The sequence below is a fragment of the Capsicum annuum genome, chromosome 5 (genome assembly GCF_002878395.1).
Source record: "Capsicum annuum cultivar UCD-10X-F1 chromosome 5, UCD10Xv1.1, whole genome shotgun sequence".
NCBI lineage: Eukaryota > Viridiplantae > Streptophyta > Magnoliopsida > Solanales > Solanaceae > Capsicum > Capsicum annuum.
This window is the reverse complement of record NC_061115.1, coordinates 2,791,715-2,818,378: the sequence shown is the minus strand read 5'-3', so window position 1 is coordinate 2,818,378 and position 26,664 is coordinate 2,791,715. Positions and strand designations below refer to the sequence as shown.

The window sequence follows — 26,664 nt, the reverse complement described above, 5'->3', positions numbered from 1 at the left end:
AGAAAATTGTGAAATTTTTGACATGCTTTTTTGACTCATTCAGAGTTTCATTTTTTTGGTAAAATGGATTAGAACAGAAGAAAAAGTAAATATATATATATATATATATGAGAGCAGTTTGATGTATTAAGCTTTCGTTATACGCCGGTATGGCCAAATCATAAAGATTTAGTATTCGCATTCTCTTACTATTTTCACGGCTTGGATCCGTTGACAAAAACTTAAGCAATTACTCGCGTCAAGGCTCCTCCTCATTAGTAGTAAGAATTTAAGTTAGGTGCACCGTCAGTGTATATTTTTTTACACCATTAAGTAACTTTTATAGCAGGTCATTCATTTCTCAGGTAAAAATATAAAAATGGATGACCCGCTACAATAAATAAAAGTCACATGATGGTGTAAAAGAAAATACACCGATGATACACCAAACTTAAACTCTTATGGTAAAATATTGTATGTAGGAGAGCAGGTTGATGCATTAAGCTTTTGTTATACGCGAAAAAGGCGGACCATAAGGGTTTCTTATACGCATCTATATCTTATATTTTTACACGAGGCTGTTTTCGCAGTTTGAACCCGCTTACGACAACTTTATCGATTACGGTAAAGCTACTCTACTGTAAAAGATTTGTATAATGTGTGTACATTCATTCAACTGAGCAAATAATCATTTAACATATCACTTTATATACATGCCTTCTAGGGTTTTACTGTTTAGTATACTGTTCTCTCTTGCTGAATTCATTAAATAAAAGTAATGTTTTATTTGAAAAAAAAAAATACTTTTTTCGTCCTATGTTATGAGATGATGATCATTAAAAGAAAAATCACAAGTTTAAAGTTAAATTAATTAAAATATAAAAAAGTTGTTTTTCAGCTTTATTTAGGTGAGAGCTTATTTACATTGTGTTAAATTAACGGTCAATGTAAAACTTGTCAATTACATATGAGTTGAGCTTAAGAAAGTTATCAGAATTTATTATGGCGGCTAAAGCATATTCGTGGCCTAAGACAAAAATTAAATAGAGACCTTAATTTAAAAAAAAAAAAAACTTTTTTTAATGAACTCAATTTTCAAAATTATATAATCAATTTTTTCTAATTATTATTTTTAAGTAATAATATAACCAATGAATTTAATTTTTTTTTGAGACACAGTATTCTATATATATGAACTTTTCTAATAATTCTTTTATTTTATATAAAAAAAAATTATTTTTCCAGAAATAATATTTATTTTTTAAAAAAATATATAATATATTATCTAAAAAATGAGGCCCCTCAAATATGGGGTCCTAAGACGGCCGCCTATTTTTTTATGAAGTTGAGCCGTCCCTGAAATTCATATAGCCGATTTCAACTTGTTTGACTATTTAGACGTAGTTATTATTATTGTTTTTCCAAAAAAACGAGTTTGTTAATTCAGTTTCTGAGTTTTTATACAAGGTACTTATTTTACCAGTGGTAGGTGTTCGAATTCTATATTTCAAGTCTGAAGTTGAAATAATAGGCCAGATAAATGAAAAAAAAAAAAACTAGAATTTCAAATAATCTTCAAATAAAAGGCAGCTCAGTACACTGAATTCTTGTTATGCGTGTCCTAAGTCTGAAGAAAGGCAAAATCGATCACAAGAGTCTATTATGTGCAGTCTTACCCGCTCTTAGTATCTCACGCATCTACAAATATATAATTTAGAAAAAAATAGAGTAAAGTATCTAGTACCCCTGAACTATATATAACCAAATTTATTACGATACACTCCAACTTCACGGGGCCCTATTACCACCTGAATTAAATTTTAGCATATTTTTGTTATCCTTTTTAGCTGACTGCTGACGTAACACTTTTTGTCAATTTTTTTAGCTGACGTGACACCTTTAATGTAGATCTCATTTTATGTAATAAAGGTATCTCATCAGCACAAAAGAGTGATAAAAATACGTTAAAATTGAGTTTATGAGGTAATAAGACCCTTGTAAAGTTGAAATATATCGTAACAATTTTGATCATAATTCGAGAATACTGTTCACAACTGCAATGACTAAAGTGAAATTTTGACTTGGAATAGTAATGTTTCCACTATCTATTGTAAGACAATTATAACTTCCCCACAAACTAAAAAGAAATAGTAAAGGGAGGTGAATTTTTTGGAATATTCTTTAATATAAAAGGGGTTCAGCCTTTTTGGTATAACAAAGTTTCATGTTTAATATAGTCCATTATATTTGATGGTTTATTATTTCTTCATTGTATATATAGAAAAGCCATTGTGATTATACTAATTTATTAGGTTTTATAAAATCAGATGTCTCGAGTTTAAGCTTTAAATATTAAGTAATCTTTGTTATTGTGATAATGCTAAGTTACTTACTAGCTTTTATAAATTAGATATCTCGAATTTGAGTTTTAAATATTAAGTTATTTTTGTGTGATTGTACTAATTTATTAGCTCTTATAAATCAAATATCTCGAATTTAATTTTTGAATATATATTAAGTTATTTTTATTAGGATGCATGTTACCTCTAATATGAGATTTTCTAATAAGAATTTGAAATTAATTATATCTTAATATGAGTATCGAATATCAAGTGATTTTCTAATAAGAATTTGAAATTAATTATATCTTAATATGAGTATCGAATATCAAGTGGAGAAAAGAAAAACTAAAGCTAAGTTTTTGCACATATTTACAATGAATTGGAACAGATTTTTATTTTTATTTGATAAAAGACAAATTTGAGGAAAGAATATTATCCACTAGTGTGATGCAGAGTTGAAAAATCATGAAAAGACTTAAAGTTACAAATTTGGAAATGTCAAAGTTAATCTATCTCAAAGAATTATAGTGCACAATTATTTTTTGTGTTTATACATTTACAAAATATATTAACAAATTATTTTAATAGTAGGTTCTTTGTATCTTATTATTCAAGCGCTATCCGAAATAAACAAAATAACACTAACTATGAATGGAAAAATCTCCGTGGCCAGTTCTCTATAGCTTAGTGCACTGACAGTAGGAACGGAAGATTAATCTCACGGCTGTCGACGGAGAAAATACCTTGAGAAATTTAAAAAAAAAAAAATACTAACTAAAAGTAGAAAGTGCTTTAAAAGACATCGACTATCTTTTTACTAATAACTAAGTCAAAGATGAATCTAAAGTTTATAGAATATGAATGGATCATTAAAAAAGAAATGTATTTAGCAATTAGAACTGAGGTTGAAGGTACGTAGTCTATATCATTTACTCAGAATCGAGGTAGAGAAGCTTTTCTCAATAGATTCCTAATTCGAGACCAAATAATATGGGAAAAGACATAATATAAAAATAAGAAACAAAAATTGGTAATAAAACAATAGATAATAATAGAAACAAGATTATCACCAAATAATACTACCAACAATCTACCTGAAACTATAAACAACACCCAAAAACACCAAGAACAAAAAACTATCCGTGAAATACTTCAACTACTAGCACGGATAAAAAATATTTCTAATTTTAAAGATATGCGTTATTTTTTCTCGAGTAAGGCATCTAGTACCCCTGAACTATGATCAAATTTGCTACGACATACTCCAACTTTAAGGGGTCCTCCTATTACCCCCTGAACTAGATTTTAGCGTATTTTTATCAACTTTTTTTGCTCACGTGACACTTTTTTAATTGATGTAGCACCTTTGACGTGGGCTCCATTTTTATGTAATAAAAGTGTCACGTCACCACAAAAGAGTGATAAAAATATACTAAAATTGAGTTCAGAGAGGTGATCGAACCTCTGTAAAGTTGAAGTGCATCATAACAACTTTTCTCTTCTTCCTCTTATCTTTTTATTTTTGGTTTCCCACCTGGTGTCCAGCACCCACATTGGAGCCCCGACTAATTCGGATCGCACACCGCAGAGTCCTGGAGGTGACGCTCCCAACAAAATTTTCTCCATATCTAGAGCTCGAACCCGAAACCTCTGATTAAGGATGAAGTAGTTCCATCACTCCACCACAACTCATGTTGGTTCTTTTTCCTCTATCAATATATCTTACTAAATGTAAAAATGTGGATGAGCATGAGTTGTTGAAGATACAACAAAAAAGTGTAGACAAAAAGAAAGAGGTAAGAATATTAGTTTTGGTTTCACAAAGTTTGTACTTTTTTTTTTTAAGCTTTGACAGAACATAGAGCTTCCTAAAATTCAAAAGTGCAATCATTTTCCGGCGCAGTTGATTACGCTAAAAATATGCCACAAAGAATAACTTTGTACTCTACTCCTAGATTTTATGCATATTCAAACATTCTATCTATATGTAGGACAACTCATATTAATTAATTGTAATTAAGTTCTAAAAATTTATATATAAATACGAGTTAATCTTTGAGTAACTGATAAAGTTGTTGTCATGTGACTCAAGTTTTGAAAACAACTCATATTAATTAATCATAATTAAGTTCTAAAAATCTACATACAGTGGCCGGAGAAGTCAGAATTTTCATTAAGTGGGTTCAGAAGTGAACATACGAACTAGCTGAACGGAGTTCAATATCTACTATAGTCTACATATAAACATATATGTGTTAACCTTGGAGTAATTGATAAAGTTGTTGTCATGTGATCAGGAGGTCATGGGTTCAAGTCTTGAAAACAACCTCTGAAAAGTGATGCAAGGTAAGACTGCGTACAATACATCTTTGTGGTGGGGCCCTTCCTCGGACCCAGCACATAGCGGGAGCTTTAGTGCACCGACCGCCCTTTTAAACATATATGAGTTAAAGTTATCATATTATTTGGTGATAGTCTTGTTTATGTTATTATTTAATGTGTTAGTATCTATTGTTTCTTGTTTCTTTACTATTTCCTTTATACCTCGTTTTGTCTTGAGCTTGGGATCTATCGGAGACAGTTTTTCTATCTCACCTCTGAGACAGTGGTATGGACTGCGTACACTTATGCTCCCAGATTTTACTTTTTGGGAATATACTGAGTATGTTGTTGTTGTGTGAGTTAAATCATTTTTAAGAACGACCGAGATTTGATGAGAATTTGCACGTAGCTTTTATTTGTCTGAGTTGTTGATCATCATCCGACCTCACATGAGAGGCCTGTCAAAAACTTTTCTAAATTATCATAATTTTTTTAGTTTAATATTTGAACTATTAAGAGTGAGTTTTTATCTAAACTATCTCTCAATGATTAGTGAAATACACCTACATGCAGACTAAACTAAATACTTATCGACAAACTCTTGCTTCTTAACGTGTTTGACCATAAAATCTTCGTCTATCTGCATATATAACGACTCTATTAGCTGATACATTATTTTATTTTACTTTTATATTTTTCAATTAATTTCTATAGAATCCTTAAACTCTCCCCTTTCAAGTCGGAAAATATCTATGCCACCGCTGAAATGAGACCATAACTAATAAGGTGGAGAAGAAGATGTTGATAAAGTTGTCATATGACCACGTCATGAGTTCAAATCGTGATAACAACATCTGACAGAAACGTAAGGTAAAACTGTGAATAAAAAACTCTTGTGTTTCGATTCTTTCTCAAACCTCGAGCACAACATATTAAAGTTTTAGTATACTGAGTTGATGCCTCAACTATATTATGTAATAATTCAAATATCCAAATAGAAATCTATTAACAAGTAATTTAGAGACTATATGTCCATGATGAACTCATTCTAGCTATATAGCCTCTTATATTCCCTTCCAATTATTTTTGTTTGTTTTGGATTTTTTGGTCCCAAGACATAAGAGAAGCAAAGGTAAATTTTTTTATTTTTTTATTTTTTTAAAAAAAAACAGCTTTACTTTTTATTTTTTCTGTCTATTCCATTGTCCCTCCACTACTACTATACTGAGGCCAATGGGGACCCAAAAATTATGTAAAAAGAAGACACACTGCAACTGTAAAAAAAAATCTACAGTGTCTGTTTGACCTCATATAGTTCAATACATATTTGTTGAAACATCCCTGTTTTTTCTATATGGTCCAAGGTTTTAAGGATATGTATTCGTGTCTGATTAGCTAGTTGGTGATCAACAATAGCGTGTAATATTTGATAAAAAAGTTAGTAACTTGTTAAGATCAGTACGTTTTGATTGATTTATGTTGTTTGAATTTTTCAAACAATTATCGTATTCGTGTCAGATCCTTCAAAAAAAATCATTTTGGAGAATTTAACGTATATTTGTTGATGTTTTTAAGGTGTTCGAGCGAGTTACATATTGTTGAAACGTCTCTATTTTTTCTATATGCTCCAAGGTTTTAAGGGTATATATTCGTGTCTAATTAGCTAGTTGGTGATTGGTAATATAACGTGTAATGATTGATGAAAAATTAGTAATTTGTTAAGAGTATATTTTAATTGATTATTGTTGTTTGAATTTTCAAAAGAATTATCGTTTTCGTGTCAGATCCTTCAAAAAAAAATCATTTTGGAGAATTTAACGTATATTTGTTGATGTTTTTAAGGAGTTCGAGTGACGTACATATGGTTGAAACGTCTCTATTTTTTTGGTATACTTCAAGGTTTTAAGGGTATGTGTTCGTATATGATTAGCTAGTTGGTGATCGACAATAGCGTGTAGTATTTGATGAAAAATTAGTAACTTGTTAATAGTACGTTTTGATTGATTTATGTTGTTTAAATTTTTGAAGAATTATCGTATCCGTGTCAGATCCTTCAAAAAAATTATTTTGGAGAATTTAACGTATATTTGTTGCTGTTTTTAAGGTGTTCGAGCGACTTACATATTGTTGAAACGTCTCTATTTTTTCTATATGCTCCAAGGTTTTAAGGATATGTATTCGTGTCTGATTAGCTAGTTGGTGATCGACAATAGCGTGTAATATTTGATGAAAAATTAGTAACTTGTTAAGAGTACGTTTTAATTGATTTATGTTGTTTGAATTTTCAAAAAAAAATATTGTATTCGTATGAGATCTTTTAAAAAAGAATTACTAGCTAGGAGAATTTAAGGTATATTTGTTGATGTTTTTAACGATACACAAATATGGTTACCACTTTTAACCAAGTGTAAATTAACTTTTACCATTTCAATCTACTATAAAAATGGTTGTATTGTTTTCTATTGGGATCCTGTTAAGCTAATCTCTTTTTTTTTTTTTTTGGTATAAGTAAAGATATTTCATCTGTTGGGAATATTTATCATTTTTTATATGAGATAGTAATTTTATTATTTTAATATAAATGATGAGATAAAATAATTTTGAGATTAGTTAATGCCTCAAACTAACCATGCATGGATAAAATTAATTTCAAATTTTATCTCAGAATTATTATCTTTATCCGACGTATCAAACGACCCATAACTATTTAGTTGCAATGCATAGTGACAAGTTGGGTCATGAATCTTGATAATTATTAATCACTCCTATTTAATTTGATAATTAACAAGTTAAATATTTTAGTTATAAGCTCATAATATAAGCTGTAGTAAACTAGTACTTTGCTGGAAATTTGTTTTTTTTTTAGTTCTTTACAAACTTATTTTTTTAGTTTTCATGCCTTTACCACCAAAAATCTTCATTTTTATATGTGAGATTTAAAAAAAAAAATTCTTCAGTTCAATTTTTTAACATAAATGATCATTTTGTACCTTCCACAGTGTTGAGCTCATAATATTTTAGGATGTGGAATTAAATATTATTGTTAATTTATAATCATGCATAAGTAGTTTACCTTTTTCCACGTGAAATTAAATAATAATTACTATGTGTATATTAGACAAAAAAAAAAAGTAGTAATTCAAAAAAAACATAAAAAATTACAGCTGGATGGTTACTTTTTAGTGTTGGTTGATTAGAAAACATCATATTTTAGCTTTATCCAACAGTCAAAGTCAAATGTTTCCAACAAATAATAATGCAATTTATTTTCAACGTAATTAAAAGTTTGAAAACTTAATAATTGTAAAGCTCTAAATTTGGAGATGTAGAAAAGGAGTCATTAATCAATGGGACTTTAAGTTAATAAAGGAACATGAATAAACGTAAATCAGACATAGAAAATGAAAGGACCTTTTTTGTGTTCGTATGATGTTCGATATTCATTATTAGAATCTGACTAAATTTACATTCGTATTCGAAAGTTTCATATTTAGTGATGAAATTAAGAGTAAAGCATTCAGTATCCTTTGAATAATGACCAAATTTGCTACGATCATTCCGACTTCATGGGGTTCTATTACCTCCCTAAACTAAAATTTTAGCATATTTTTATCAATTTTTTAGCTGACATGACACCATTTATCAATCATTTTAGCTGATGTGACATCTTTTGACATAGATTCCATTTTATGTAATAATGGTGTGTCACGTCGAGTTCAGGGGAGTAAATAAAATTCCTATGAAATTAGAGTCTGTCGTAACAATTTTGACCAAATGCTTATCTCTAAAATTAATATTTGTTAATAAAGATGATATTATATTCGAAACTCAAACTCCAAATCTATTGACATAAAAATGAAGTCATTATATTCTCTGTGTGTACAAAAGGTATTATTTCACACGTTTAAAAAGCTGAGAAAATAAAAGTTGTGAAGTGTAAAAAATGAAAAAAAATATGGAATATGAAAAGTCTAAACAAAAGGAATTGCTTTTTGTTTTTTATTTCTAAAGTGTTGGTAGAACTTTGATTATATGTGTGTTCATTATTTTTCTACCAATAATAATAAATAAGTCAAACATGATGACTATTTGTGAGTACTCTGTCATATGCAAATTGAAAGTCAAAATTAATCTATGGCTATCATTCATATTATCTGTCATATTTTACTTTTTGAGAATATATTTGACTAATCTTCAAATTTAAATTGAATTAGGTTAGAATAATATTTAAAATTATAATTTAGGTATTTAAAAGAGTATAAAATAATGATTAAAGTTCATGTAATTTGACTGTCAAAAAATAAAACATATTAAGTATTTACATTCAGAGTTGCAATAACTACCGTGGTATTAAGTTGTTGAGTCACATGATGAAGATTTGGGAGAGGGTGGTGGAGCGGAGATTGAGGAAGATAGTGTCTATTTCGGAGAATCAATTTGGATTTATGTCTGGTCGCTCGACTACTGAGGCAACTCACCTAGTGCGGAGACTGGTTGAGCAGTATAGAGAGAGGAAGAGGGATCTGCACATGGTGTTTATTGACTTGAAAAAGGCATGTGACAAAGTCCCTAGGGAGGTTCTTTGGAGATGCTTGGAGGTGAGGGGGTCCCCTGTGGCGTACATTCGTTCGATTAGGGACATGTACGAGGGGGCGAAGACTCAGGTAAGGACTGTGGGAGGGGATTTCGAGCACTTTTTGGTCTTGACGGGGTTGCACTAGGGATCGACTCTTAGTCCGTTTATATTCGTCGTGGTAATAGATGTGTTGACACGAAGTATTCAAGTTGAGGTGCCATGGTGTATGCTTTTTGCGGATGATATAGTCATGATTGATAAGTCACATCGAGGTATTAATGATAAGTTGGAGGTTTGGAGACAAACCCTGGAAGCTAAAGGTTTCAGGTTGAGTAGGACCAAGACGGAATACTTGAAGTGCAAGTTTAGTGACTCGAGGCAAGAGGACGAAGTGGTAGTGGAGTTGGAGTCTTAGGTGGTGTGTAAGAGGGATAATTTTAAGTACCTTGGGTCTATGATTCAGGGGAATGGAGAGATTGATAAGGATGTCTCTCACCGTATTGGGGCAGGTTGGTTGAAATGACGGCTCGCCTCGAAAATTTTATGCGATAAGAAGGTGTCCCCCAAACTTTAAGGCAAATTCTACGGAGTTGCAGTCAGATCAGCTATATTATATGGAGTGGAGTGTTGGTCAGATAAGAATTCTCACGTCCAGAAGTTGAAGGTGGTGGAAATGAGGATGTTGCGTTGGATGTGTGGTTTCACGAGGGCTGACAGGGTTAGGAATGAGATTATTCGAGAGAAAGTGGGAGTGACGTTGGTGGAGGATAAAATTTGGGAAGTGAGGTTAAGATGGTTTGGGCATGTGATGAGAAGAGGCAGGGAAGCTCCAGTTCGTAGGTGTGAGAGGTTGGCCTTGGATGGTTTCAAGCGGGGTAGGGGTAGACCGAAGAAATACTGGAGAGAAGTGATTAGACGTAATATGGAGCAATTACGGCTCACTGAGGACATAACCCTCAATAGGAAGGTTTGGAGGAAGAGTATTAGGGTAAAGGGCAAAGGGGGTAGTCAAGTCATAGACTGTAGATAGGAGAGTTTGGTGTAGCTTAGGTGGTAGTGCTAAGGTTGGGGGAGGGGGGTGCCCTTTGTTGGTTAAAGTACTTTATTTTTTGTGCTTGTTGTATCGCTGTTATTTTCATCATGTAGTATGCTTTTGACGTTTGAATACGGTCCTTTGTCTTGAGCCGGGGGTCTTTCGGAAACAGTCTCTCTACTTGTAGTGATATGAACTGCGTACATTCTATCCTCCCAGACCCCACTATATGGGAATATACTGAGTTTGTTATTGTTGTTTAAGTATTTAGGTGGAGAAGAGGTATGAAGTTTAACTTCATACATTTAATGGTGTGAATTATTTACACTATCAATCAGATCGCAAATAAGTAGGTGGGTATACAAGGCGATTCTCTTTGATTTTTTTATTTGCCAAGTCAAATCAAGTATTCACGTAATTTTTTTAAATCGAGAAACCAAATCAAATCAAAAAGACAGATTTTTGATTTTGATTTTTTTGCTTGTTTTGATTTTTTTAGGTAAAGTCTCTACAACACAAAATATTTAACTAACTCTTTCAAAACTCAAACTCAAAACCTTTTGACGTAAAAATGAAGTCATTATATTCTATGTGTGTACAAAAGGTATTATTTCACACGTTTAAAAAGCTGAGAAAATAAAAGTTGTGAAGTGTAAAAAATGAAAAAAAAAAAAAAAAAAAACATGGAATATGAAAAGTCTAAACAGAAGGAATTGCTTTTCTGTTTTTTTATTTTTTTAAGTGTTGGTAGAACTTTGATTTATATGTTTGTGCATTATTTTTCAACTAAATAATTAATAAGACGTCAAACATGTTGACTATTTTTAAGTACTCTTGTCATTCAAATATACAAACTAGTCGAATGGATTCAACATCTACTATATATGAATAAAAAATATTTTTAATCATGTAAAAATAGTATAAAAACAGTATAATATTTCATCGAAGAGCCGGGGTTCGAATGAACTCCCTGGTGCAAAGGTGGCTCTGCCACTGCCACTGCCACTGTCCAACACAGGTGCAACTACAATTTTGGAGAGTCCGAGCAACATAGATTATCAATCCCTTTGTTTAGTTCTGATGAAAACTCAGCAAACTATAAGTGAATTTTCATTCAACCACTAGATTTTCCAGCAGACAAATGCAAATTGTTCTATTGTTTTAAATCAATAAGAAAGAATTGAACAGTTTGAAATACATTCATTCACATAAAAATTGCAATCTCCAACAGCTATATTTCGATTTAGTCTACTCCTTTTTCGATTTGGAGAGAGCTTTCTTTCTCTGTCCGAGCATGTAACCGTACATGTGAGGACTGCCTGCATTTCCAAATACCGCAAACTAATCAAAAATCTAACACGAAAAGCACAGTTTCACGCGGAAAGGAATAATGCAAGACGCTAAACAAAAAAGAGCGTAAATGTGAGGCCTAGAAGAAGGATAGTTTTAGTTAAAAGATACTTGCCTGGGACATAGATACCGAGGGCAACAAGTCCTGCATAATAGTAATCGAAAGAGAAGTTCCATTTGTTTGGCATCCTAAGAGAATACTTCCCCGATTCCTAGAAGACAATAGTTCGATTAGAAGATACACGATGATATAAACAGAACAATCATAAGTCACGGTCTATTTCGACTCTAGGGTCTATCGTAACCATTGGTCTTTGGCACCAAAGAAAGTCGAGAAAGTTGGGATGCAAGGTGGTTACAATGGATATGTTGTCATAATCATAAGTCATGTCAAGGAGCAAAATTCCAAATACAACCGCCCAATAAACTAGGTATATATAGTTGCAGATATGTGTCGTGGTCTATTTTGAGTCTAGGGTCTATCGTAACCATTGGTCTTTGGCACCAAAGAAAGTCGAGAAGGTTGGGATGCAAGGTGGTTGCAATGGATATTTTGTCGTAATCATAAGTCATGGCAAGGAGCGAAATTCCATTTACAATCGACCAATAAACTAGGTATATATAGTTGCAGAAACTTAAGCACAAGTGTCTCGGAGAGGCCAAGTAAAAACTATAGAACAGATCGGTTTTGATGTCAAGACAGGAGGAGAAACCGGGAAAGGGTGCAATTTGGAAGGATATGGATGACAATGTGCTGCTACTACACAACAAATCATTCGATACATAAAAAATCATTCCGTACAACATGAGTCGAAAGAGAGACAAGTCTCAGTACCGTGATGTAAGGCAAAGCGCTATATATCAAGCCAACTTCACTTGTGATGCCACTAGGATACAGCAACAAGAAGGTACTATATCTGCACGAATAAAATCAATACCCGCACTTCAGCTTTGAGGGGCAAATCAAACTAAAAAGAACCTCCGGAGAAGGTATTTGCCACTACTAGAGACGAAAAAATGGGCATGAATCCCATATATGATGCACTTGTGAAACCATCTCAATTACTTTTTATTTTGTTACGTTCTGGATCATCTATAATGTCGTCGTTGTCCTCTATATAGAAGAACATGCAAACGCTTTTATCAGGCTCACAAAGTTATAGGTTCATACCTTAGCCACAAGAGCCATGAAGGAGCAGAACCAAACGCCTCTTTTGTCCCAAAAAATGAATATCGGATGATCTGAAGTTCGAGCAGAGAGCATGAACCAATAATCAACATGTTGCTTAACCATGAATGACACAAACTTTCAACACATTATTTAGATTTGAGTATGACCAGTTAAGCAGTCGTGAAATGACTTTGTTAATAACAACATTGGCCCTTGGTCACAGATAGAAAGAGAGCGAGGAGAATAACAATTACAAGCACTTTATGACATGCACCACGCAATGACATGGAATTCAGTCCAAAGTGCTCTCACAAACTTATCGAGGGAATCAGGGAACACAATTCTGAATTACGAGATTCTCTGATAAGCATTAACTATACGGAGTAAAGATAACTGAGGGTATCTTTGTTGAGTTACGATAATTAAGTGGACTACTAGAATCAGTAAAAACAAAATGCATCAAACCGTTACCTATTGTCTACTGATAGCCCCTGGCGTAGAGTATTTCTGAATAATTGAACAATCCTCTAGTTTAACAGTTTTAAATGCACAATGATTTAGTGGAAAGGAAAAGCAAAAGATAAGGATAGTTAAGCTAGCTTATCTGTAAAAGAACTTTGTAAGTTTGTAATACCATCGCGTACTAAATACATTCAACTGCCGCCCACAAAACACTCGAAAACTTTTGAAACTAAGAAGAAAATTCTAGTGAGAGACATGCTTATCTGTAAAAGAACTTTGTAAGTTTGTAATACCATCGCGTACTAAATACATTCAACTGCCGCCAACAAAACACTCGACAACTTTTGAAACTAAGAAGAAAATTCTAGTGAGAGGCATTCATAAAAATTTCCCGTCCGGATACCTCTCTATCCTCTTCTCAGTTCTCTTCACATTTCTCCATCTATCTCTCTTAACGAAACTCTTGGTTTTCAATCTAATTGAAGAGACTGATTCTTTATCCCATTGTCTCTCGTTGGGAACAAATAGGACATGCTTAAAAGTAGTGATTAATCTTTAGACAAGATCCTTGGTTAGGATGATTGGGATTGTTATATCTACCTATCTCGCACCCCCTTCCACACCGACCTTGAATATATGTTGCCTGAAATGGGCACATCTAAGTGAAGGTCTTCTAGGAACCAATTCAGCTGAGATTTGCAGTTTCACTGGATTCCACTGTTAGAGTGGGTGAAAATCTCGCATTGGTTGGGGAATGGACTATTGGTTTGCTTAGGTCCAGGTGTTATATCTTTACATGGTATCAAAGCCAGGTCCATCCTCGTTGCACTCCCGGTCCACGCACCAGGTGGGTAAAAGTCCCACATTGGTTGGGGAATGGACTGTTGGTTTGCTTATATGGACTTGGACAATCCTCCCCTCATGAGCTAGCTATTGGGATTGAGTTCGGTCAAGGTGTCATATCTTTACATCCACAACACATACAGAAGAAAAAAGCTAATATCTATACGTTGTGTCGGTTGGAGCATCACACCAAATCAAAATGAAAGCAGAAGCAGCAATCTCAATTTTGATTTCAGCACTCATTGCTTGCGGTTCATGCAAATGATGGTCTAATACATCGTAAAGTTACTCATGATTGTTAGACTAAGATATTGCAGGTAAAAAGAACCAAGCTATGGACTTAGGAAAGAATGCGGGCAGAATATTATTGCTAATAGTTAATTCGAAAAAGAGGTGTTGCTAGCCGCTCGGCTGTGTACTATTGCATTCTGACATATAAAGAAGAAACAGAATCAATCTTTATTCGACCAAAAAGATTAAACAGAATCAAGGTACGATTAACAATGTTACTATAAATACACCTCTTAACATAAACAAAACTTGAAGTTTACAAATAAGCAAGGCTCACCTCCGTTACAGACCAGCTAATCACTAGAGAGCTAACAAGAATATGAGACCGGAGCTGCATTGCCAAACGAATTCGTTCGTTAAAGTACTTTTATATTGTATGTTGAAATTCGAGGAAATTAATTAAGCTAACCTCAGGGAAACTCCATAGAATACCCCACATTACGTATAATCTTGAACTTATTTGTGGAAGAGTTGCTGATACTGGCGATCTTACCAAACCTAGTTAACGGTAACAGAAAAAGAAAAGGTTATTACTACAGTTTAAAATCTTCTATCTGAGCTTATTTACGATTGGGATCAAGTAAACATACCCACTAGACCATGAAGTATCTGTTCCACGAATCATGTGGAAAAGAAATTTAACATGTTAGTATCCCGGTCATATTTGCATTTAATGAAAATAACACCACGCAATAAAAAGATACTAAACACAACGTTCTGCAGCAACAATTATTTACCTCAAATTTGATTAAGAAAAATCTATAAGTATATATAATAAGAGAACGAAACAAACAGCCAACTACATGTCAGTTACAGCTACACAAAGCTTAAAAACGTGTTAGTCGCAACTCGGACTTTTATCGAGCGCCAGTAGCAGCACGAACCAATTGAAAATATGCTTTATTCATTAGATTTAAGTAGCTACGACAGTACTAATCTTTAGAAGGAAAAACGTAATCATTAGATAAAGACCTTACAAAATTAGGTATCATATTTTAGAGTTTATGCTTCAACCACGCTTCATTAATTCATTATATACACCACTACACTTGTGTGCGGCCTTTTCCTAGACTCAGTGGCGGAGCCAGGATTTTCACTAAAGGAGGTTCAGAAGTGAACATATGAACTAGCCGAAGGGGGTTCAACATCTACTAGAGATCATAAAAAATAATTTTAACCTTACATAAACAGTATAATTTTCCGTCGAAGATGAACCCCCTTGTCCAAAGGCGGCTCCGCCACTGCTCGGACCCCACGCATAGCGGGGGCTTTAGTGCATCGGGCTGCCCTCTTTTTACACTGCTACACATTTTACCAAAGAAATAGTCTGGAACCAGCAAATTAGATATGACAAAACATTAGAAGTAACAAAAGAAGTATCTTTTGAGTATTCCAAAATAAAAATAAAAGAACCTTTCACCAACACTACACTCAACTGAACATATGGGGATGGAGAAGTAGAATGTCAACAACTTTCACCCATATTTCTTTAAATTTTCCACATTTGAACCAACATCTTTGAATGAAAATTTATGTAATAGGTAAAATTTCCCAAAATAGATCTGTCCCTCATATGTATAAAAGACTCAACCTTTGGGTAATTGAATCATAAATGTCTAGAATTTCATTTATCAACAACCAACAAATAATATCAAACATTACTAGAGAAAATAGCATTCCAACCCCCACATCCCCACAAAATATTATCATCTATACACTTTCCTTTTTAGTCTGTTTAAAATAGACTGTCTCTTTCCTTTTTTGGCAATTCTTTAATTTCAACTTTCCACCCGACATTTTTAAGACCGTAAGATTAAAGGGTGTTTCGGTACATTCCACATATCGTCTGTTTGAATTCACAAGATTCAAAAGTCTTTCTTTAACTCTTTTAAACTCCATACCAAGTCAAAACCAGACAAACAGATTGAAACGGTTGGATAGAATAATAACATAGCCTTGGTGAGTTAGTGAGATTTACCTCTAAAATCGCGGCGGTTTGAGCTAAAAGCAAAGGCTTCTCTACAGCATCATAGACATGTTCATGTCCTGATTCTTTCAGAGTTTTCACAGCAAGATAAAAAACTTGAAACCTGAAATTTCCAATTTACCCAAAATTTGAATTTCACAAAAACAAACACCAAAAGAATCCAAAACAAAGAGATCTCAGATCTACAGTTAAATAAACAATCAAGAAAATAAACAAATCAATCAATCAACTACATTCAATTCCAATAAAGTTCATATCTTTGTAATCAAGAACCACTCTATTCATATCTATTCATCAAAATTTTAACTACTTTCATACTGTATTTGCTCGAACTCTTCAAAAATATCAATGGGTGTATATCGAATCTTTCAAAAATAGTGCATTTTTATAGAATCCAACACGGGCGCAGTTGCATTTTTAAAAAGTCCAAGCAACATAAATAGTATGTCTGAACCAATAATACTAAGAACCTTAAATATCTAACTCATAAAAGTTCAAATCTTGAATCCACCTCGATAATGATGCAATATGATAGAAAAAGGCTCAATGCTAACAACCTCGAATATCGAGCCAATAAAGTTTAAATCTTGAATACGGGTATATCACTATACAAAAAATACTAACAAGTTCAATGTTAAGAACCTTAAATATCATCCCCATAAAGTTTAAATCTTAAATCCATATTAGTGTGACTATAGAAAAAAATTACGCATAAAGTTTAAATCTTGAATTCGCCCGGATAATTGGGTAGATAAAACATGCAAATACAATAAGATAGAGGAAAAAATAAAAAGTGGGTATTGAAGTTTACCATCCAAAAAAGACAATCCAATTGTAAAAGGAGAGATAAATGCGTCTAACAAGTGATAATATTCCAGCCATTGGAAACTTTGAAAAAAAATGTAAAGTGGTGAAATGGGTATTTATAGAAAGACGGCTATTTATTCACCCACGGGCGTGGCCTAATGATCAATAAATTAAATTTGATTATTTAAAATTTGGGTTTAAATCCTATAGAAAAATATTAGTAGTAGGTAAATCTGGTGGACATAATTATGTGATTCGGACACCACGATCATCAAAATTAAAAGGAAAGAAAGATTGTTATTTATGCAAAAAAAAATTAAAAAAAATGGCTATTTAGGCCTATTGGTCAATGAATTATGTTGAGGATATAATGTTTCAGGTTTAAATCTCGAAAAAAAAATTAGATTGATTCTTTCTATCTAACATGTTTTTGTGAATGTGAACTGAAATATTGGATCACGTAGGCATTAAGGTTGTCAAAAATATGATTTTAATTAGTTCAGGGGTAATAGACTCTCCTAAAGTTCGAGTGTGTCTCAACAATTTTGTGTATAGTTCAGAGCGGAAGCAGAACATTTTTTTCAAATTAAAAAGAAAGAAAGATTGTTATTTATGTGTTTAAGGACGTGGCCTATTGGTCAATGAATTATAATGAAAATATGAGGTTTCAGGTTTAAATTTCATAGGAGAAAAATATTAGATGATTATTTCTGTCTATCGTGGCCTTGTAGATAGAGTTACCTAATATCTGCTGTTGGTGAGAGATGGTAGATCTATCGTGGATGAATTTATTTGAGGTGTGTAAAAGTTGATTCGAACATCACAGTTATCAAAAAAGAAAAAGGAAAGACGGTTATATATGTCTTTGTAGCCTATCGGTCAATGAATTGAGTTGAAAATCTAGAATTTGGAGGTTTAAATCTCGTAGAAAAAAATACTAGGTAATTCATCCTATCAGTCCTACACTTGATCGATAGAGTTATGTGGTATTTATATTTTAGTGGAAGGTGATAGATATTATCGTGAATTTAGTTGAAGTGTTCGCTGAAAATTTGATGTTTTGAGTTTAAATTTGGTAGAATAAAATATTAGGTGATTCTTTCTATTTGTTTCAGTCTTCATGAATAGAATTACTTAATAGCTGTTGTTGGTAATAGATGTGGTAAATTTAATTGAGGTGTGAGAAAATTGATTTGAATATTATGATTATTCAAAAAGAAGAAAGAAAGATAGATTGGCTATTTATGATTATATTAATCAGTGTAGGTGAGTAGATGGAACTACTGAATCTGATAATGTCTCCATCCCATATTTTCTCAACTGTCCACACCCCACCTGACAGATTTTGAATGAAAAAATCTTGGTACAATGGAGGGGTGGGAGTGGCGTGGGGGTAGGGGGTGGGGGGCTTGAAAAGAAAAGAATTAAAGAAAATTGGGGGTAGGTGAAGGGTGGGGGTACGGTGAGGGTGGGGGTGGGGTGGCTTGAAAAATAAAATTATTAAAGAAAATTGGGGGGAGGTGGGGGGTGGGGGTAAGGTGCGGGGGGGGTGGGGGGGGGGGGCTTGAAAAGAAAAGAATTAAGAAAAAAATTGAGGGTAGGTGGGGAGGGTGGGTGTAGGGTGGGCTTGGGGTTCGGGGCGGAGCTAGCACACGCTCAGGGGTTCATCCAAATTCTATTCGGTAGAAAATTATAGTACTATTCATAGATGGTTAAAATATGATTAGAATTATATTTTATGTATATATAATAGATGTTGAACTCCCTTCGATTAGTTCGTGTGTGCACTTTTGAATTTCCTTAATAAAAATCTGGACGCTGCTACTGATTCCAAATGAATTGACTTATTCAAAAAATGCCTTGTTATTTAGAAAATTAGCTGATCTATTAGTCCAAATAAATCGACTTTTTGGCTTATTCGAAAAATGTCTTATTTTTTTGAATGATTAGATGATATATTGGTTCAAATAAATTGGCTTCCGCTTACGCAATGAAGACCGATATTCAAAATAGAGAGACAAAATTTGATAAAAAAAGAATGAAAGTATACCGAACACTAATAAAAAAGACCAGAGAAAGAAAGGTTATGTGAGCACTATTCGAATACTAATCGATGGAGGAGAGGGGGAAACAAAACGACGACGTAATAAAGTTGGTGTTGAAAGTTCTCCTATAAACACGTGTCATATCATGAATATTTGTTATTTTAAGTTTTATTTCGATCGGCTATTTATTTTCTACATTAAATTTTGACTTATTCAATTTCACGTCATGTAGAGTTTAATAAGAGAAATTATGATATCTAATTAAGGAAAAAATAATTTTATCCATTGTACTATATTCTTTAATGATGTAGTTACTAGTTAGTTGTAAATCATGATTACCACAACCTCAATTCACCATGACATAGAAAATTCCTCAAATTTGTTCTCAATTCATATAATTGTATTTGACTCAACACAATATTTAGAAGAAAAAAAAATTATGTAAATTTATATTTTAAGGCATAATATATAAACGTGTCATTTAATTTAATTAACATCTATGTCTTTTAATTTTAAACGTGAATAAGTAGATATGCACGTCCTATGTGATCTAATACACATAGAACGTCATGAAGGATATTCCATAAGACGTATGCAGGGTGGAGCTACCCTTCGATTTATTTGTATGTTTATTTCTGAAACTCCTAGGTGAAAATTCTGACTCCGTCATTAGATGTATCAATTTTATTCGAACTTAAATATCTACTTGTCTAGATTCAAAGTTGAAGAAGATAAATACATGTTTATGTATTACATCTATTTTTAATAAATATTTACATTTAAAGAAAACAGTTGTCATAATTTATAAAAACAGCTGAGATGGTTCATATATTTTAATGAAATAAAGGTGAGGGTACCTAATAGTAGGTAAAATAATAGGACAAATAATGACTTCTCTATGGTAGATATAAAATTAGGCCAACTTTTATTTCATCCAAAAATCAAAACATATTATTACTATAATTCCCACCCACCCACAAAAGTTATATATAACCACATCTAGCTAAATTTTACATAGTCATTAATGAATCTTATGTGGCACAAATTTAAATTAATCGAGTCTTAGTATGAATTACTCGAGCAATCATAGAGGATTGTAGATAAATATATGATTTCTCTACTTATAAACAGAGTTGCAATTTCGAGTCTTGACTATGAATTTTTTTTTATTGTAGGAAGGATTTTTCTGTTTTATAAACCTTACGTGATGCGAATCCAAATTAAAGAAGACCTCAATAGAATACCAAAACCCGATTGGGAAAAAAAATAGGGATAAACATTCAGTATCCCCCGAACAATAGCCAAAATTGCTACGACACACTCCAACTTCACAACGATCCTATTACCCTCCCCCCTCCCCCCGAACTCAATTTTAGCATATTTTTGTTACCCTTTTACGCTGACGCGACACCTTTATTACATAAAATTAGGCCTCAAAAGTGCCACATCAACTAAAAATATTTAAAAAAGATGTCACATCGGCTTAAAAGGTTAACAAAAATATACTAAAATTTAGTTCAAGAGGATAATAGGGCCCCCGTGAAGTTGGATTATATCATAAAAAATTTGATCATAGTTCATGCGGTACTAGATGCTTTGCTCAAAAAATACTTAGAACAATTAATTTCAAAACTTATAATCATATCGTTTTGATGGTTCCATGTAGATGAATGTATTTGATGATAATTCATATCGACAAGTACATCCAACCATTCGTTTCAATTAATAATCAAGAAAGAGATGGAATTATCGATACCTTTAATTTAATTTAGACTTTTAAAAATTTTTTAGTTTCGTCCACGAAAGGTCTAATTCTTATTTATTGATTGTGACCAATTGACAAATAGTTGTGCTATTGATACATTGATATTTTGTTTTGTTTCAAAAAAAAATAAAAAATCAATAGAAATAAGTATATTTATGTGTATAGACCTAAATTATAATCTATAAATATCTTTATGTGTGTCCATTTTAGTTTCTTGTACCAAAATAAATATCCTTTATTGACTTTGGTTAAAACTAAATTATTCCTACTTGATTTTAAATAATGTCTTTAGTTTTAATTTTGTTTTTCCTTCTTTATTATTGCTAGCTAGGGGCAGATTTAGAGTGTTATATCTATAATCTATCTATATCTATAATCTATAATATATTAAAAGTGTATTATAAAAGTGATTTAAACTTTTTGTCCTTTATTAAAAGACTGTACAATAGACAAAATCATCTTTTTGCCATTTTTTCCAATTAAGTATTATATAATTAGAATCCTAATATTTTTTTCACCTATTTATAAAAGGCAACAATTCCTAATCGAACTATAGTTTTTAAATACATAAGTATAAATATTTAATTATTTTCCATATTTAGATATTTAATTAATTTGAAAAACCAAATGGTATATTACTAAAGGACACTTTTAATTCCTATCAATCCTAGGAACCTTCACTGCTAGGAACCCTCCACTTTTTAACTTATTATAAAATTTTAAAAGATATAATAAGATGAAAATTCTATTATATTAGAACTATTTTTGTAATCTTTAAGACTATTATTAATTAAAAAAATCTCATAATTAATTTTTTTTTATTTGATTTAAGTAGAAAGTCCTACTATTTATTAAGCTTTACATGTAATCAAGTTTTGTCTATTAATGCCTATACGTATATTGAAAATATCCTATACATCTAAATTGTAATAGTCACTAACCCAAATTAATGTTGGATGAAAATTTATCACTTGAGTTTGCATTACACTTCTAAATCAATTAAATACTATCTTATATTATTTATTTATTTATTTATTTATTTATAATAGGTAAGAGCTCCTAATAATAAACTTCTAAATCAATTAAAATACTATCTTATATAATTATTTACTTAAACTATAATTCTATTTACAAACCCTTGTTTAACCCTCATTAACTTGCCATTTATTTTACAAACCCTTATTTAACCCTCACTAATGCGTCATTCTTTTTTCTTCTTTGATTGTCTTCTTATTATTCAGTTTGATTTAATTCAAGTTATTTTTTTTGCAATCAATGTGTTTTTTTTTTCAATATAATGTGATTTTTTTCTTCACTTTCTTTTAGTTTATTAATAGTGATAAGGTGATTTGTTTTTGTTATGGTGTATGATGATGTGATGTTTGTTCAAGTATTTTTGTATCCAACAATATCAAAGAAACAAATAATGTAACTAAAGATGAGGAATGTGATATAGTTGATGCGGAGAAGAAGGTTACCTGAAGAATTCAAGCAGAGGATCAGACCTCAGAGATTATGAGCTGCAAAGATTTGCAGCAACACATGGGATTGGCGAATGCGAGATCATAAGTAACCTTTTCGAGGACTTTAGAAGAGACATCAAATATGATCTTTGCACTTGATAAGAGAGGTAAACTTTTGTTGCATTCTTTGTCTCAAATAGGGGTGTGCATCGGTCGGTTCGGTTTTACATATTATCGGTTCAGTTTATCGGTTTTCGATTTTTAAATATGCTAAACCAATAGGATATTTTTTATCGGTTTTTAGTCCTTTAACGGTTCGGTTTAACCAATAAGAAAATACTCATAAAATAGAAATAGTAGTAACTAACATGAAAAAAAACGAATCTTAGTTGCAATCAAAAATCCTACATGATGTGTTTAAAATTTACAAAAATCTTCTTCAAGTTTGAAGTAAATGTTGTTAGAAGAAATTAAGAGTTTGTATAATTGAAATAATAGGTTTGTTAATTTGTAGAAATAAAAGAGAAATATATAATAAGTCATATATATATATTTATTGGGTTATTGGGTAAACCGATAACCCAATAAGGAAAAACCGAACCGAACCAATAACCCAATAATTCTTTTTTATAAAACCATTATGAAACCGTTAACCCAATAACAATAAACCAATAACATTTTTATCGGTTCGATTTTTGCACACCCCTAGTCTCAAATTGCATGTCTTAATTTGATTAAGCATGAAGTTTAAGAAATATAAAGAGATTTTTGGATCTTGTAATTTTAAACAAAAAAGATGTATATAGTCTTTTAAATTTTGTGATCTTAAACTTTTCATTTAAATTAAGAAATATCTAATAATGTGTTGTTGGACAAGTTTTACTATAAGTACTTTAAAACCTTTTAAAACCTCTTCTTAACAGGACTGTGTATATAAATTAACATAGAACCTCTAAAACTCATCCAATTGTTCTACCGATCATAAAATATGCAAACCATATGAATTTCACATCAATAAAATACTTGAATTATCTGTACCACTATTAGATGAGTTAAATATTTGCAAGTCACGTATATTTTGATAATGAAGTGCAAGACTTCATACTATAATGTCGTACAATGAAAGTGCAATACACTGTCTATTTGATTGTTTTAATCAACACAGAAGCTTAGTATTTTCTGAATTACTAATCAAACATACTAAACATTTTCAAACAACATTTACTATATAGGCACTTATGTGATTTATAAGATAAGTATTTCTCTTTTTTTTTTTTTTGTCTTTTAGTTGGCGTTTATTTATTTTAAAGTTAATCGTTATTTTTAAATAATTTTATTCTTTTATATATAATTTTAATATTTAACACGAGACACACGTGCAAAGCACGTATAAATTTATTAAAAATCCATAAATATTTGACTGTGAAATTCGAATGACCATTCGTGCGATTAATATTTTTTGTTTATTTTTCTAATTCTTTTTTTATGGTCAAAGACAAATTGTTTGATATGGTTATGACTTATTTTGGAGCTAAATTACCTCCTAACCATAAATCAAAAATTAATTCTACTTTAATCTCATAATTAACAAGAAATCTTGAGTTTTTCCTTAATTCTTTTTCTTTTTAGTTTCATTTTGTTTTTTTTTTTTCTCTCATGTTTGAAACTCTTCCTCTTCTCTAATATATTTTTGTTCTTTTGAGAATTTATTATTATTATTATTATTATTATTTTTTTTTTTTAAAAGAGGAAGAGTTTCATCAATTATGAGAAATATTTGAATTTGAAGAAGAAAAGAAAAAAGATTAATTGACAAGATGTTGCACAGAGCTGCAAGCAATGCTTATTCATGGTGGGCTGCTAGCCATATTAGGACCAAACAATCCAAATGGCTTGAACAAAGCCTTCAAGGTATGGTTTTTTTTTCTTAAATGGTGAGGGGTGGGGGTGGGGGGTAAGGGGTTGGTTGGGGGGGTGAGGGGGTTGGGGGGTATTGGCTTTGATAATTTTCAAATTGATAATCGTGACATTGAGTCAGCTTACGCGCATTTGAACTAATTTCATAGGGTGCATGTTATCTTCTATAAGCATAAGTATCACGTAATTATGTTCGTCACAACTTTTCAATTTTTAATTATTTCTTAAGCGCATTTCGACTAATTCCATGAGATAGGGGTTGGGGGTGGCTTTGATAATTTTCAAAATTGATAATCATGGCGTCGAGTCAGCTTACACGCATTTGAACTAATTTCATGAGGTGCTTGTTTTCTTCTATAAGCATAAGTACCACGTAATTATGTCCGTCACAACTTTTCAATTTTTAATTGTTTCTTAAGCGCATTTCAACTAATTCCATGAGGTAGGGGTGGGGTGGGTGTGGGGTTGGTTGGGGTATTGGCCTTGATAATTTTTCAAATTTCTAATCGTGGCCGGCATCGAGTCAGCTTACGCGCATTTGAACTAATTTCATATGGTACCTGTTACCTCCTATAAGCGTAAGTACCACGTAATTATGTTTATCATGACTTTTCAATTCTACAATTGTTTTTTAAGTGCATTTCGACTAATTTCATGGGGTACCTGTTACCTCCTATAAACGTAAGTACCACGTAATTATGTTTATCATGACTTTTCAATTCTATAATTGTTTTTTAAGTTCATTTCGACTAATTTCATGGGGTACTTGTTACCTCCTACCAGCATAAGTACCACGTAATTCTGTCCATCATGGTTGGATCCCATAGTACTATTCCATTGCTAATATTGGATCCCATTGAGGATAGAGGTTTGTTTCAAAGCTATGTTGCTCGGATTTTTCAAAAATGTTGCCGCACTGGTATCGGATCCTCAAAATAAAAACGCAATACTTTTGAAAAATCCTACACGCACCCGTCGATATTTTCAAAGAGTCAGAGCAACGTGGTAGTTATGTTGTCAATAAAAAAGGCAGCCCGGTGCACTAAAGCTACCGCTATGCGCGATGTCCGGGGAAGGGCCCCACCACAAGACCGTATTATATGCAGCCTTACCTTGCATTTCTGCCAGAGGTTGTTTCCAAAACTTGAACCCGTGACCTCGTTGTCAATCAAACGTTCAATTTTCTCTTTCTCCTACATTTCTTGCTTTACAATAATTGTTTATTTGATGAGTATGAAAACCAATGACTCCATTTATATACATATTATTGTTAACAGATATGCAAGGGAAAGTTGAAAGTGTGATTAAACTCATTGAACAAGATGGAGATTCATTTGCAAAAAGAGCAGAAATGTACTACAAAAAAAGGCCAGAACTGATCAACTTTGTTGAAGAATCCTATCGTGCCTATCGCGCTTTGGCTGAACGTTATGATCATCTGTCGAAGGAGCTACAGACTGCCAACAACACGATTGCCACCATCTTCCCGGAACAAATTCAACTAGCGATGGAAGAGGACGATGAATATGGTGCACCAACTCCGAAAATGCCACCAAAGACCGGTCCTGGAAAAGACTCGAAAGGTCTTATGTCAAGTATTCCAAAACATAGACAAGGTAAAAAATCAAAAGATGATGTCGCGAAATCTGGTTTGTCTAAAGACGAGGCTGTTGAAGAGATCGACAAGCTTCAGAAAGACATATTGGCGTTGCAGACCGTGAAAGAGTTTATAAGAAGTTCCTATAAGAACGGACTTGAAAGGTATAGGGGGATCGAAAACCAAATCATGGAAAAGCAACAGAAGATATGTACATTGGAGGACGAATTTGGTGAGGGCCGCGTTATTGAGGATCCCGAGGCATGCAAACTGATGGCGGAAGCAGCATTGCAGTCGTGTCAAGAGAGGATAACTCAGCTCCAAGAGAAACACGATGTGTATACACAAGAAGCGCGAGATGAGTTCAACAAAATCGAAGATTCTTGTAAGAAACTTAAGTCGTTCAAGCATAAGTATCTCCACGAGCAAACTGATGAAACTAAGGCGGATGGTGTTAGAATCCCGAAAGAACAAGTTGGTAAGGAGATAGAGTCAGTACATGACAAGGTTGCGGACCAAACTGGTTCGACCTCTAAGGGGTCTTTAACGATGTCACAGCTAGAAGAGAGAATCGACGAGCTTGTGAATAAGGTGATCAACTTAGAAATATCAGTTTCATCTCAGATACTTCTGATTGACAGATTAAGAAGAGAAGCTGATGGACTCCGAACACAAGTTCAGTCTTTGGAAGACGATAAGGCAGCTCTGATAGGC

The 26,664-nt window shown here is 32.4% G+C and overlaps 2 protein-coding genes across 2 annotated transcripts; one reads left to right on the top strand and one right to left on the bottom strand.

Moving 5' to 3' along the window:
* Nucleotides 1-11,282: 11,282 nt before the first annotated feature.
* LOC107870144 (very-long-chain (3R)-3-hydroxyacyl-CoA dehydratase PASTICCINO 2) lies at nucleotides 11,283-17,323 on the bottom strand. The gene is made up of 9 exons (XM_016716573.2): nucleotides 17,168-17,323; nucleotides 16,348-16,459; nucleotides 14,960-14,978; nucleotides 14,779-14,867; nucleotides 14,647-14,700; nucleotides 12,774-12,844; nucleotides 12,438-12,519; nucleotides 11,718-11,814; nucleotides 11,283-11,571 (listed from the first exon to the last, which is right to left on the bottom strand). Exons 1-9 carry the CDS (start codon nucleotides 17,236-17,238, stop codon nucleotides 11,501-11,503), a joined length of 666 nt encoding a protein of 221 aa, XP_016572059.1. The 5' UTR covers nucleotides 17,239-17,323; the 3' UTR covers nucleotides 11,283-11,500.
* A 6,712-nt stretch (nucleotides 17,324-24,035) lies between these two features.
* Nucleotides 24,036-26,658, top strand: LOC107870142 (kinase-interacting protein 1-like; the record flags this gene model as incomplete). Its single annotated transcript, XM_016716572.2, has 2 exons — nucleotides 24,036-24,347; nucleotides 25,631-26,658. Coding segments are annotated over exons 1-2 (1,122 nt in total), but the record flags the coding sequence as incomplete, so codon positions are not given.
* Nucleotides 26,659-26,664: the final 6 nt, after the last annotated feature.